This window comes from Lagenorhynchus albirostris, chromosome X (assembly GCF_949774975.1).
Source record: "Lagenorhynchus albirostris chromosome X, mLagAlb1.1, whole genome shotgun sequence".
Taxonomy (NCBI): Eukaryota; Metazoa; Chordata; class Mammalia; order Artiodactyla; family Delphinidae; genus Lagenorhynchus; species Lagenorhynchus albirostris.
In genome coordinates this window covers 70,610,179-70,625,005 of record NC_083116.1, presented here as the reverse complement: position 1 = coordinate 70,625,005, position 14,827 = coordinate 70,610,179, and the positions used below count along the sequence as shown (strand labels likewise).

The 14,827-nt window shown below is 53.3% G+C and overlaps 2 protein-coding genes across 3 annotated transcripts in view; one reads left to right on the top strand and one right to left on the bottom strand.

The window, feature by feature from the left end:
• NHSL2 (NHS like 2) overlaps positions 1–14,827 on the top strand; it is a 67,662-nt gene that overhangs the window by 50,490 nt on the left and 2,345 nt on the right. Inside the window, exons 2-5 of the mRNA XM_060137715.1 lie at positions 7,977–8,132; positions 10,987–11,114; positions 11,421–11,616; positions 13,471–13,602. Coding sequence (XP_059993698.1) covers positions 7,977–8,132; positions 10,987–11,114; positions 11,421–11,616; positions 13,471–13,602 — 612 coding nt within the window. The remainder of the gene's footprint in view (positions 1–7,976; positions 8,133–10,986; positions 11,115–11,420; positions 11,617–13,470; positions 13,603–14,827) is intronic.
• On the bottom strand, positions 3,132–7,576 carry RTL5 (retrotransposon Gag like 5). Of its 2 annotated transcripts, none has more exons than XM_060138276.1 (2): positions 4,185–7,576; positions 3,132–3,919 (listed from the first exon to the last, which is right to left on the bottom strand). In XM_060138276.1, the coding sequence occupies exon 1, from the start codon at positions 7,519–7,521 to the stop codon at positions 5,803–5,805; it is 1,719 nt and encodes a 572-aa protein (XP_059994259.1). In that variant the 5' UTR covers positions 7,522–7,576; the 3' UTR covers positions 3,132–3,919; positions 4,185–5,802. The 2 variants fall into 2 exon arrangements, with proteins under 2 accessions (XP_059994259.1, XP_059994260.1); XM_060138277.1 differs by having other exon boundaries at positions 3,132–3,520.

The following is a 14,827-nucleotide window of genomic DNA, read 5'->3' as shown; positions in this document are numbered from 1 at the left end:
GCCTGTCCTCATCCCCTCGGAGGGGCCAAGGCCCCAGGGGAGTCAGTTCTGGCGGTCAAGGGTTAAGGCTTAGGACCTGGTTTCTCAAAGTCAGATTTCTGCACTGATCCTATGGCACACCTCTCTCAGGAGATGCGATCTAAGCAGGTGTCCTGGAGGGGCGAGCTCACACCAGATCATGGCACATGCTGGGGGATCATTGCACAAATATGTCTTGATTACTTACTGTGTGCTAGTTCAGGATCTCCAGGCTGGTTCCTGCTCCAGGGAACTCTATGGGAAGTCTCAGGACCAAACTGGCTGCTAAATATCATGCGGGCTAGTTGGTCCCCAATGCTCTTTTCTGCACTGGGCTGAGCTGGTCATTAGAATTGCCTAGGGAGCTTTTCAGAAATAGAAATTCCTGGACATTCTGATTCTACCAGCGTGGGTTGTGAGTGTAGGGTGGAGGTTAAGAGTTATGGAGGTCTAACCGCTGGAGTTCACAGTCAAACTCTGCAAATGGAGCAAGTGACCTTGAGCTGCCGGTTTCCTCACAAAATGAATGAGAGGAACAGTGAAGCCTGCTTCACAGGCAGCAAGCTTTTCTCTGCCTTCCTCCATACCTTGGGAACAGAGTTTTTATGACTCTTGCCATCCTTGTCACCCTTCTACTGCCCCCACTCTTTCCTTCCTTCCTTCTTCCTGGCTTTTGCTCTATTTTCCTATTTTGGGCATGCAAAAGGGCTTCTGTGAGATGCAACCTGGTCACCTTCCATTGGGCAGCCAGGATCCCAGGTGGGCCCTGTCCATCTCCTGGGTCTCGCACTCACTCTGTTGCAGCAGCCCCAGAAGGTACTAGCATTTCTGGCAGCCATGGCAGTCTGCTGATTCATCCTGAGCCCCCATCAACTCAGGTTTTCAGATTTTTTTTCACAAGTTTCTTCTCATCCACATCTTCCCCACTCGGGCTTCTGCAGATGGTTTTCGGAACTTAACTGCAAGATCTCACAAGTGCACCTAGTAAAGGTCATTTCAGTACATGCTTCCAAGTTAGAGAGATTGCGGGGGTGCTCCTGATTCCATTTTGGAGGGGATCCTCTGGTCCTCCAAGCTTCATGCCATCTGCAGATGCCCTCGGCAAGCTACCTCTAGGTCTCCATCCAGCGGCCCATTTATTCACTCACTTCTTAGTTTATGTACCAAACTGGGGTTGCGATCCTACTGTGTATCCAGCCATGTGCTGGGCCCCAGGGACTAGGTAGATGAGGAAACTGTGTTCTGAGCAGGAATGGGACTCACATAGGGTCCCAAATCCAGTCAGTGGTGGGGCCGGAATGGAATCCAGGGTTTTTTCCCCTATACTCATAGGGCTCCCCACTGCAGGGGTGGGCAAGGCTGACCCTGCTCTTACTTTCCCCCGCCGGCTCTGATGGGCCATCGCACACTCAATCTGGGATCACCTATTCCCTACCTGCAATGGCGTGAGAAACTCCAGGGGGTGCTGGAGACTTTATCTGACCCCCTGAAGCAGAAAGGGGAACCCTAGTGCTCACTGATGCTGCTCACAGCCCCACAGCCCTGTCCCTCCCCAGAAGGGGCAGTCAGCCACACACTCATGCATACTCATCACAGTAAACTCAGCCCTACCACTGGCCTGGCTTGCTCTGCAGGCCCTTCCCTGCAGGGCAGAACTGACTGGTTCTGGAGCCTCCAGAGAGAGGGCACCTGATGCATACCTGGTTGCTTTGGCAAAGACCCAGAATCCAGTCAGGTTGAGGCTTGAGCTCGTCAGGGGGCTTTCCTGGGAAAGGGCATGGAGTATCAGAGTTGAGAGAGTACGGGTCTGGGAGTCACAAAGACCCAAGTCCCCCATGCAACCTAATATCTCTGAAATTCAGGTCCCTCAGCTCTAAAAGAAAACACCATTACCTGCCTCACTGAGTGTGGGAATGAAATGTGGTGAAAGTGTCTGGCACACAGTCAGAAACAAGCTGGCTTCCTCCCTCCCTCCCTCCCCATAAAGAGGCAAAGCAAGTGCAACTCTGATGCCTGGCTTTGTTTCTCACCGCACGCCTGTACAGTGGCAGGGCAAGAGGACAGGTGGGCAGGACAGAGCAGACCCGGGAAACAGGAGGGCCACTGGAGGGGAGGCAGAGAGGGGCGAAGCATCCCTGGAGCTGATGAATGGGCAGCTGCGGTGCTGTGATAGAGCCACTTAGCAGCTGTAAACTTTGGGCCAGTGACTTCTCCTCTCTAAGCCAGTTTCCTCATCTGTAAGATGGGGGTGAGATGAAATGAGATAACGGATGTGTAGTGCCTGGAACGGCACTTATACCTGGTAGGGGGTATAAGTCCATAAACGTTCTCACCCACTGTCCCAGGGGAAGAAATTTCAACTCATGGCTGGGAAACTTGAGCAAATCCCAGAATGGGATTCAGTTTCTTCTGCCCCCACAATCTGTGAGGAGCAGTGAAATCTTGCTGGAGGGTGTCTGCGTGTACTGCTCTAGGGATGTATTTAAAAATCTTCACCAGCTTTCTCACTGGTGTCCCATAGCACCATCTAGTGCCAAGAAGTGGAAGGGCCCTTCCCCTTCCCCGATGTGGGCCCCCTCCCTCCCTCCAAAGTCCTGTGTGTGGGGGTGTGTGCGGGGGTGTGTGTGTTTGGGGGCCAGGGGGGAAGCACTGTTATAGGATGGTAGGGTAGGGCTAGACCACTCATACCTTTATGTCTTTATATTAGTGGAGAACTAATGCTGTTCTTCAAGATACCTAGTCCCTCCACTTCCCTCCTGACAACTTCTGCCATCCACAAACTCGGTAGGCTAGGGCCCTTAGTTTCCTCATCGAAGGACGTCAAGGCTTCAGGCTAGGGTTGATCCAGGCGAAGTGCCTGGTAAGTACCTAATGCCTCCTAGGTGGGCTTCTGTGCTTGCTCAGTAACCCAGAGAGACACAGTCTTTACACACCCTCTATCTTTTTTATTGAGGAGAAAGCTTTAGCATACAGAACGATTTCTCATCTTCACAACACAGTAATGCAACAATATACAATAACACATTGGTTTCAAACGATTTCTTCCCGGGTCTCTGGGAATCTGTGGGCAGACTTCATACCCCTGCATGCATCCCCCCCATCCCCACCCACCCCTCTTTCAACCCAAGAAAGCACCCAAAGCCCATAGTTCCTCTTACAGCCCTTGTGGCTGTTACATCACAATATTGAAGACCTGGGAAAAGGGGGGAAGAGGGTCAAAGGGAGCCCAAGCCCCCTTGCCACCAGAGGGCCAGAAACCAGTTCACTGCTCATCTGCCCTTTCCCCGGCTGAAGCTACACGGGCTCAGGATGAGAAGCACCATGGGAACAGGCAGGGCCTGTGCTGAGGGGTCCCTGGAGATGGGTGTGCAAGGCACCTGTCCTTTGCACTTCTCTGGCAGGCACGTGGGCAGCAGGGCCAGCGTGTCGACCATCAGCAAACAGGGTCCACGGCTTTGAAGAACAGCGGTTCCCCTTCTGGAACTCTCTCCTGAGGAAATAGCTGAAAAACAGACAAACTTTTCTTTACAGGGTTATTTACTCCTGCACTGGTGGGGATGGGGGAAACCAGGCAATTGACATGTCCAACACATTAGGAGAATGCTTAAATAAATGATTCAGTCTGTGTGACTGCATAGGTGGCAGCCATTTTAAATCCTGCTGATCGAGAGCTCGCAGGATGGTCTTGGCTTTGAAAAGACGCAGTGAGGGGGCTTCCCTGGTGGCGCAGTGGTTGAGGGTCCGCCTGCTGATGCGGGGGACGTGGGTTCGTGTCCCGGTCCGCGAGGATCCCACGTGCCGCGGAGCGGCTGGGTCCGTGAGCCATGGCTGCTGAGCCTGCGCGTCCGGAGCCTGTGCTCCGCAGCGGGAGGGGCCACAACAGTGAGAGGCCCGCGTACCGCTAAAAAAAAAAAGACGCAGTGAGAACACACTAGAAAGAAAGTGTTAACAGTGCTTGCGTCTGTGTGGTAGGATTCTGAATGTTTGGGGCTTTGGGGTTCTTATCGTTTTCTCTATTTGCCAATTTTCCTATAATGATTATGTATTACTTTTCTCTTTGGAGGAGGGGGGTAGTAGCCTTTTTAAAAGATAGCAACAGGTTATAGGAACTTGGCTCCACCGATCCCCAGGCTGAGAAATGTGTGAGCAACAAAAGGGCTTCTTACCTCCCACTGATGAACAGAGACCTCACCAGAAACCAGCCGGAGGACTGGGTTTCTCCATGACTCCTCTTCCTCCAGCTCCTTCCTCTTGCCTCTGGGCTCAAAATCCTAAGGCTGGGCTGAGGTTACCTATCAGACTCCGGTGAGGAACAGAGGCTTAATTTACTATGTTTTCCTCCCTTTGGCCTCAGACACTTCGGCTGCACTTGCCCAGCTGCCAGGCCCTGTTCAGGAAGCCCAGTGTGGAGGGCAGTTCAGGCCAGCAGTGGATCTGACTGGCATTCTGTGGCCAGAGTGACATACTGTGTATTTCTCACTGCAGAAGCAGTGTTTTCTGGACCCAAGGCAAGCAGCAGGTCTCTATGAGGGCCCCTAGGTTAGGACCCAGAAGCCCCAGGAGTTACTAGGAGGCAGTCAACCGCTTAGGCCTCACCGCCTACTCGATGCCCAGCGCCAGGCCATGGCTTGCCCCGAATGTGAGAGACACAAGGTCATCCCGACTGCAAGGCTGCAGTGGGTGAAGTCTCTGTAGAGAGGACCTTCCTCTCTACTCTCAGAAATAAGGAGTCCTTTAAGTTGGAGTTGAAGAGCAGGCCTTGGGCCTCTCTCTCTGGCAGTCTGGGAGGGGAAGGCCAATTAGGCCACCTCTGGAACCCCAAGGATGGCAAATCTTCTGCCAAGACCTTTGGCTGGAGACTGCAGTCCAAGGCCTGGCCGGGGGAGGAGACCACCGTCCCTAAGGAAAGAGTCACTCCTTACAAGGTCAAACTGAGTTGTTGCTGCTGCTTTCTCCTCCTCCGGCTCCCCCACCCAACTGCCTACCCTCTAGGCAACATCAAGGAAAAGGGTAGGGCATGGAACATTGGGCTCTGTCCACTGGAGGGTAATGTAGTAAGAGGAGAGGGTCCCAGATCTGGAGAGCCCTGAGGCCCTGAGCCTGTAGTCTGTGGGAAGGTGGAACCAGCTTGCTCAGTCAGTCAAGGTCAGGTCTCAGCTGGGTGGTCCACTGGACACGTGGTTTTGCATACTCTCACTGGGCTAGAGGGAGGGGGTTCTTCAGGGCCCTCCTGCTGGAGGGGTGACCTGAAGCAAGTGTAGGCTTCCAGGACCGTTTCTTGATAGCATTTGCTCTCCACTGATTATACCTAGTAAGTGGCCTCAGTGGCTTTAAGAGTTCAGTGGAGCCTGTCCTTTCACTCACTGGGGCAGAGCAGTGAGGCACTGGGTGAAGTCCTGGTTAGCTAGTCAGAGGATTAAACCATAGAACACAGCGTGAATAAACGCAGGAGAGGTGAGGGCTGGGAACAACTAGAGGGGAAATACAAGAGGGTGACCAGTTCATTTACAGGAACAGGCCCAGACACCTGCTCTCTAGCTCGCGGCAGGACGGAGCAGAGTGCACACCAAGAGGGCAGCTACTGCTGAGCCCTCCTTTCCCTGGTGTCACTCCCCGGTCACAGTCGCAGGAAGGTCTGGAGTTCTCCAGGTCTTCTTCGGGTTCTGCAGGTTTGGAACTCCCTTAAGTACTGGTCGGTCAATGGGGCAGGTGTGGCAGCGAAAGCAGGGGCAGGGGACGCAGTGGAAGGGTGTGTTCCGGGGTGGGGGCAGCTTGCCCCGGCTCTCACACGCGAATGCGGCCCCGCGCAGCCCGGTGGCCCCCCTGCCTCGGAGTGAGGCGGAATAGCACCGGGGGACGGCGTCGTATTTGGCGTTGCCCCAGGCGACCTGCCCGGCGAATCAGTGGCGGCGAACTGTAGAATGGTGAATTGGTACCTGGAAGGCCCTCCAGAAGTGGGACTCGATTCTGGTTCCTCCGTCTGCTGGGCTGTATGATGGGAGGTGACACATCTAGGAAATTTTCATGATAGTAGCCAGAAGTCTGGGATGAAGCATTGGCATAGGTGGGCTCTATCTCCATCAGCTCATCCAGGTCATCATCTTGGGTCTCATCCTCTGTCTCTTGCTCCTGTTCTGGCTCCTGCTCGAGCTCCTGCTCCGGTTCCTGGCGGCCACCCTCATGCTCATCGTCTTTCTCATCCTTATTCTGATCTTCCTCCTCCTTCTTCCTCTTCTTCCTCATCCCCTCCTCCTCTTCCTCCTCTGCTTCCTCCTCCTCTTCTTCCTCCTCCTCTTCTTCTTCCTCCTCCTTGTCCTCCTCCCCTTTTTGTTTCAGCTCCTTCTTCCTCATCTCTTCCTCCCTCTTCCCCCTCTCCTCCCCCCTGGTCTCTTGCTGAATAGCTCTCACATGCCTCCCCTGGTCCTTGTCCTGGAGCTTGCGCCTGCATGCCTCTTCATCTTCATCCCCACTGTGGCACTCTTCTCCCTCTTCACCTTCAAGATTACGGTCTGCTGCAAAAGGGAAGAAAATATTGCGAACCCCAGGGAGTGGGATTGGCTTGGGGACACGCACTTTTCTTTCTATCTCCACGCACTCGAGAATCAGCTCGTCCAGGTCGGCCATTTCAGTTGACCATAAGAGCTCCTTGCGGAAGAATTCTGACAGGCCTTTGAGGAATTGGTTTTGAAGGCGGCAGTCATCCCAAGACAAGAATTGAGCCAGGAACTGAAAAGCATCTGCGTAGCTGCCCAGGGTACAGTCTCCCTGCTTGAGCTTGCGGATGGCTTTTTTTGCCACACTTGGGGGGATGGGGCCACAGAATTCCTTACGAATTTCATCCAGGAAGCGCGGGAAGTTGGCATGCAGGGGGCTTCCTTCCTGGGTGACTGAGACGGCCCAGTCCTTGGCTTCACCAGCGAAAAAGGAGATCAGAAAGGACACCCGCTCAGCGCCCCCGGGGAAATGATCCTCATGGTCGGCTATGAAAGTCTCTAGCTGCATCAGGAATTCAGCCAGGTAGACTGGGTCGCCCGAGAAGGGTTCTATCTCGGGCCGCTCCAGCGGCGGCAGAGGAGGCTGCGGGGGCAGCTCCTTGGCCGAGGGTGGGGGCAGCGCCGGCGGGGGCGGGCTGGGCAGCGGGGGTGGGTCGGCGGGCCCGCCGGAGGTGCCGCAATCCTGGATCACGCTAATCAACAGTTCGTCTGGGGCGTACTCGGGCTCGGCGCGCGGGGGAGGCCAGCACAGGAAGGGCAGTTCTCCCTCAGGAACGGCGTCAATCTCACTGAGCGGGAACTCAAAGTTCTCCTCGGAAAGGACGGGCACCACGGGCACCGGCCAACGCATGTAGCTCGAGACATTGCCCCGCAAGGAATTGACCTCGGCCAGGGCTCTGCCGAGCTGAAGGCCCAGATTGGCATTCTCCCCGCGAAGGGCATTTAATTCTTCTCGCAGGGCCACGTTCGCCATGCGGAGGCTATTGAGATTCCCGGCCGCCTCGGACATCAGGACTAGCCAGGGGGCCTGGGGCTGCGGGCGGGGGTGGGGTGGGGAGCCGGGGGCCGCGGCGGGGCGCGCGGGAGGCCGAGCCACACCCACCAGGGCAAGGGCCCGGCGGCTCGGCCCAGGGCGCGTTACCTCGTCCCGGGGAGCGCAAAGGGCGGGCGGCGGCGGGAGCCAGGAGGCGCCGGGCGGAGGAGGCGGGCGGCGAGGCAGCGAGGCGAAGATCGGGCGGGCGGAGGCTGGTGGCGAGGGAGAGAACGGACTGCAGCACGATCTGTCGAGGAAAAATCTTGCGGCTGGCGCGTCCCCGCCTTTTAAGCGTGGCCCGCGCCACCCCCCCCCCCACCCCCGGCCGGGGCGGGTCTTGGGGAACCGCGGGCGCCCACTGGCCGCCGCGCGCCGCCCCCGGCCCCCCCCCCTCGCCGGCGGCGCCTCTCACTGCCTCTCTCCTTCCCTAGCTGCAGCTAACTCGGGTCGGGAAAATGCGACAGCGACTGCCCACTCGAGGTCGTCATGGCGACAGCCAGTGAACGTGTTCCTCTCCTCGGGCAGGCCCCCGAGTGTAGAGGAGCTGCTTCGCGAGGCGCAGCTCAATCTCCAGAGCCTGTTGCAAGGTACTGAGAGGGAGGGGGGCTGCGGCCGGAGCCCACGGGACAGATGCATAGCGTCTGGAGGGAGGCGATGAAGAAAGAGGACAGGGACTCGCGAGATAGAGAGAATAGTAGAAAACCTATTGAGAAACAAAACACACACTTTCCATCTTTCACCTTCCAGACTACTGACTCCAAAAGCCCTAATTCTATGGGCTGTTTACACCCTCTGGTCCCCCTCCCTCATTTTTTTCAGTTCAGTAGTCTCTGGGGGAAAAGGGACAGAGGCCGAGGCAGGGCCATGGGTCAAGTCATTTACAAAGAGCGCTGGATGAGAGACTCCGCAATATGGGCCCGCATACCCTCAGGCCTTCTCTTGCAACATCACCCAAGTCTTTGGAATCCCGGTGCCCAAAGACAAAAGAGGCATCTGCAGGGTCTCCCACTCTGGGCTTCACTCACTCTGCTCTTGCAATAACCTTGTCCACATATCTCCTGGGTCACTCCTGCCTCACCAAAGTAAGCCCAATACACAGCACTCAGAGCTCACCTCATCCCCAATTCCCAACCCCATGTCTCTGAAGTATACTGATGAGCACCTTGTACACAAAGCTGGGTCCACACAGCCCAGAGAAACAGCCCAGCCATAATGCCTGAGCAGTCAGATTGCCTGCACCAGGCAGAATGAGAAAACCGAGACTTTGAAATCAGACAGAGTCAGAATCTAATTTGAATCCCACACCTAACTAGCTGTGTGACATTATGCAGATTACCCAACCTCTCTGAGCTTCAGATTAGTCAGTCATCTTTAAAATGGGGATTCCACTTCCCCACATGGCATGATTTTGTGAGAATTAAAAATAGGGTGTCCATAAACTGATTAGCAAGAGTATCTTGCAGCTGGAGAGACCCAGATAAGATGCAACATCTACTCCCAGTCTGTGTCCTTTGGAACATAGGCTGATTTAGACACAATATTAAAATTAATGTAAAAGAAAAAAACAGTTGTGGTCCCCGATAGGACCTTACAATGTGAAGAACGTACACATTGACCAGAGGGATTTATCCAGTGTAAGTGGCAATAGGATTAAAACTCAGTGCTATGAGAGAGACTACTGGGGTGCTACAAATATCTGGATGGCAGTTACAAGGGGCATGAATATGTCAGAATTCACTGAGCTGCACACTTAAGATTTGTGCACTTTAGGTAAGTTAGATCTCGAGAAAATAATACAAATAAAACCCCAGTGCTAGTCACAAGCTCCTTACACCCTCCAGGCACTCACTCTCCCATTCGGGCCTCTTTTCCAAGCCTAAAAGCCCTTACTCCCTCTTCCCCACTCCAATCCTTACACTTTCTTCCAAGTTCTATTCTTGCCGCATCGAAAAAGACCTTTAACACTAGTTCTGCACTTTGCATCATTCCCTCCCTAAGCACTCATACGAGGCCCTTTGTACCATCCAGCTCAAGAGGACTTGTATAGTTCCGAACTGATTTTTCTTTCATTTGTTCATTCATTTACTCATTCATCTACTAGTCCTAGGTATATGTTTTGTCCACCTAACCAGACTGGGCTTCTGAATGTAAAGGATCACATCTCTTACTACTCTCCGGTTTCCAGAAGCACCGGGCACAGGGCTGGATCCCCAAGAGGATATTTGCTGAGTGAACATTAAAAGTGAGAAGAGGTCTTATTAGCTGTCATTTATCCATACCAACAAAGGGTAACTTTTACGGAGAACAGAAAACTGCAGAGGGGCCACCCAACTGAACAACGGCCATGACCCCACCTCCCTGCCAGGGCAGTGGCAAGCTTAGAGAAGCAAGATTCTAAGGGACACCATGAGCCTTGTGTTCAGATAAGAGAGGAGCTGCTATGCAGAAAGAAAGAGTCAGTGTGCTCTGTGTTGCCACCATGGGCAGAATGAGGACACGTGGGTGGAAACCTAGGGGGAGGCCAATTTACCTCAAGATAAGGAAGAACATTCCTGACACGCCTGAAAGCCCCAACTGTCCTTGGATGGAATGAGCCACCTTGGGAGGAAGGCTTCTCCCCTCCTCTGCAGGCAGGTGTGTGTGGAGGCTGAAGAAACACCTGGAAGGGATGCTGAGGAAGCCGGAGCCCAGAATGGGATGTTGGATCAGAGAACCCTCGAGGCCCCTCCTGACCCCAAGTTTCTATGATTCTTCAAATCTCTGTTCAAATGTACAGAGTCCTGACTGTTCTTTAGTCTCACTTCCTTCACTCGTTGAATTCATCACTTAAATGAAACCCATTCAAATCTTCTGCATCCTTCTTATTCCGCAACGATGCCCCCGAACTTCTCCTTCCTCCTCCGCCACTACCTCCACCTTCCCTCTCCTTCCTGGACCTGATATGCCCCCCACAGTGGGACTAAGGTGCAGGGAACTGAGCCCTCAGAGGCTCAGGTAAGAGTTCTCAGCATCCAAGGGAGCATTCCATGTTGGACTTCCCAACGCAAATTTCTTTGTGCTTCACACAGGTCATGTCCCTGGTAGGGTTGCAGAAAACCTGAAGAGATGCAGGACTTCAAAGAGAGAACCTTGCAGCAGAGAGTAGCAAAAGGCGTCTGCATCCTGAGCCTCTTTCCTGAGTTGAGCACTTAAGGTGGGGGCCATGGAGACAAAGGCTTGGTCCCCGAACCAGCACAACTCAAATCCATTGACTCTCTTTTCTCCTCATAGGAAGTAGGCATTTTTCCATTCCCAAATGGCTCAGACGCCGGGAACTATCCTAAAGAAACAATGAGAGTCAGACCTGGCAGCTAGAGCAGGAGCCCCAAGCTCATGGTCCTTCCCTGGCCCACCGCTTGGCCGTGGCTCCCTAGAGTGTGTATCCACTGTGCTGTTTTTCAGAAGAATATGAGGAACAGTACTCGGAGGCCAGACTTCTGGGGCAGACCTTCCGCTCTGCTGATGAGGCCCCTGAGCCCACTCCCAGCCCAAGGCCCCAGTCTGCCAGGCGTCTGGAGTTTGTACTGATGGTGAGTTGCCTCCTCCCCCACCTGGGAGAGCCAGCATGCAGAGCTCGCCCCGCACCCATTGACGGGGAACCTGGAACTGCTTACATTACCCACTGGAAGCTGCTGCTCATCTCTGCTCACCAGCAGAGCCATCCTGAGGCCCTGCTGAGATGGGACCTGCACGGCAGGCGTCCGGCCTGGCAGCCTGTCCACACTTTCCTGCCTCCCAGATGAAGCCTCCAACCACCCTGCCTAGACAGCCATTCTGTGGGCACGGCTCGTCTCCAGTCGGGAGCACACCCTTCCCATCACCTTCTTTCCCAACAGCCCACAAAATGGCAGCTGAGCGAGGATGAGACTACCATGCAGGGTGTGAGGGCCCCTGAGGCCTCCCTGAGCCTGCCTACCACAGCCGACAAGCAAGCTGCCTGGAATAGTCCCTTCCCTCTGCCCGTCCTAGAGGAGAAGCGATGGCTTCAGCCTTGTCCCACGCACTCTGACATCGTGCCCATCAATGTCTCCGGTAGAGTTGTTTAGCATCGCCTCTGTTCGCTTCCCTCCATGCCAACTACAGATCATCCTCTCCAAATGCACTGGGTGCTGGGGGAGGGAGCGAGACTTTCTTTGCTACTGGCTCACCCTGCACTGTCAAGGTCATGGCTCTCGCCCGGGAACGGAGGCATGCTCTTTCTTCACTCTCTACTGGCCCTGCCACACTAACTGAGACCATTTGATGGCAAAGGAAACTCTCTTAACAGAAAACTCTAAAACCTTATGAATTCATGTGCTCTTTGGAGCATCTGTGGAAACTTAGAGTGTATGAGTTATGTTTGGTTTGGGGAAAGAAGACTTCTTGTGCCAGAAGCCGGGTTTGGAGCACACAGACAGGAGTTGCAGGGGAAGTGTGGGGTTCAGAGTGCTGGTGGTAAATGGGAGGATCAGTATATGTGCTGCCGAAGCAAGCACTAAACGGGAGGATCAGACCCAGAGTACAGACCAAGGGCCTTGTGGCACTTTGAGTCATCACTCAGTCTCCTAGTGAGGTGGGCCTCTTGCACTTGTGTGAGACCAAAGAGGGATCCAGTACTACCTTGAGATGGGGAAAATAATGTACGCAGCTCAGCTGGTTGTGTCTCTGGGGACATGTGGCACCCTGTACCATGCCCATTATTAATTCATTCTCCACACTTCACCGGCTGTAAGTGGAAGAGGAAGAGGGTCAGTCATTTCAGAAGGAGATAAGGCCAACGGCCTGATGAAATCAAGACCTCCTAACCCAAGGGGACCAGAGGCACCCTGTGAGCCAGTGCCAGCCCATGGTGTGCTGGAAAAAGTTGATGAAGATGTTGAGGACAGCTCTGGCCACAGGCGGTGACGCTCCCTGGATATGGGGTAATCCAGCGCCACTGGTGTCATCTCAGGAAATTAGAGACAGGAAATAGAGCCCAGAGCCTAGGGAGATGTACTAAGAGGTGTGAGGGCTGAGAGGAGAAACTCACAAAGTGATGGTGGGTGCTTTGTTTTTGAACTTCTACCTTGCTGTCAACGAGGCTGGCCCTGTGTTTTGCCCACAGAGCCACTTTCTGTGGAGGGGGGTACCTATGTGGCCATGGGGCTGAGAGGGGAGGGTTTGGTTAGGCAGCCGCTGAATGAGAGACAGTGCAGGGGAGCAGCAAACCTCACCCCACTGCCCCCGCCCTGCCCCTGCCCTAGCAATTCCATAGGAGCAAAGACTGAGCGGGTGCTTTGAGAAAAATAGATCTCAATCACCACGCAGGGGCGAACTTTGATCAAATGTGATCAGGTGCCTGGAGGGCAGACTATCAGACTGCTTCCTGGATAGTGGGGAGGGATGGCGCAGCTTCTTGGAGACACTGTCTTCATCGGCCTGAATAAAGGCTTTGATCTGAGAAGAGATTGCAATCAAGCAATATCTAGTCTCAGCATGTCTCTCCACTCCAGTGGTTCTCACCCCGGGCTGTACATCTGAACAATCAATCACCTGGGGAGTTTGAGAAAATGCTTCTACTTGGGCCCTATTCCCAGAGTATTAAGTGTTCTGAGGTGGGGTCTAGTTATTAGAGTTTGAAAAGCTGCCCAGTTTATTTCGATATGTAGCCAGGGTTGAAAACCATGGCTCTCGGCCACCTAAGATTCACAGGTGACCCCGGGTGGACCTCTGAAAGCTAGCATGCGTGCTTTGGAGCTGCGGGTGCCCGGGGCCAAGTTGGGAGGGATGGGGAAGAAGGGTCGCCTGCCTGGATGCTATTCATGCTCATCGCTACTCCCATCATCCCTTCTCTCAACCTCAGGCCAGTTTCTGCCATACTGTAAACAGAAACCAGGATGCACCCAAGTGTCTTTATTTTGGCTACAGGGCAGCAGTTTGATAAACATGCAAGTTTGCGACACTCGTTGTTTAACACAGAGACAGCCGTGAACCCCAAGTCCACCCTGAGGCGGAGGCGGACCATTATTGGATTCTCTAACTATTCCCAGCGAGACCAAGGTGACCCCACCATAGCTGATCCCCCAAACCCTTCCCCTTGCTCACTCTCACCATTTCTGCAACCCAAGTGGTATTGCTGTGACAGGGAACAGGAATGATTGGGGGGGGAGGGACTTTGGATGTCCTGAAAAAGCCAATATAGTAATTAAGGACCTTTTGTCAAGGGCAGCAACCAAATATGGAGAGCAGGTCTCCCAGGCTAATAAATTCGTTATGTATATATTTCCCATTATAAGTGGAATATAACTATGTATCTCGAATTTAGGCAGATAGATGCCTAAGAGGGGGAATCATCGCTAAAAGTGCCATCTTCACAAAACCATCACTGCCATTAAATGAAGGCCATCCAAAGAGCACAGACCAGAGAGATATGGATACAAATTCTGGCCTCTCCACTTACTAACTGTGAGGCCTTAGCCAAGTTCCCTAACCTCTCTGAGCCTCAGCTTCTTCATCTGTAAATTGGGGATGATGATTCCAACCCGGTGGAATGTTCCTGAGGATCAGAGTTATTGTATGTAATTTTCCTACCATGTGCCTGGTACATAGTATGTGTTCAGCAAATGGTGGCTGTTATTATAAATTATCATAAGAGTAGTCGTCATCGTTGTCATCATCATCATCATCATCATCATATAACATCATCATGATATAATAATTGTTGTGTATATGAGAAAATCTTTGGGGATTTTCAACATCTGAATCGTTTCCTCACATCTGTAGGTTATTCTCACTTTTTCCTATTGCCAAGTTAAAAAGTGACAGGTGTCAAAAATGCAACCAGACTCTGAACTTTCCAGCTGTGGCATACTCCCAATGCACTGCTGGAGCTGAAGTTCACACTGCTGTCCTTTATCAGTTCGAAAGCCTCTGCTCTCATCTCAGAGGAGGTGAACGCTGAGGTCTGTGGTCGTTTCATGAGCCTGGGGTGAAAGCCTGGAAAAAACCCATGGTAGTCCCACGTGCCACTTCAGCTCTGAAAGGCATATTCAAAGCTGGAAAGTCTTTGGAAGCCATCTGGACAATTCAAGGGCACCCTGTGACTCACCGTGTGGTGATGGGCAAGGACCCAATGTCCCCAGTATCCTCATCTATGGAAAGGAAGAACCAAGAAATTCTGACCAAGCTGTTGGCAAATGCTTCTTGGCAAAACTTTGGTGCTCCCGTCTCTTTAGTGACAGCTGCTGCTGGGGGATCCCTGGCTGCACCACTAACATTCTGTGTT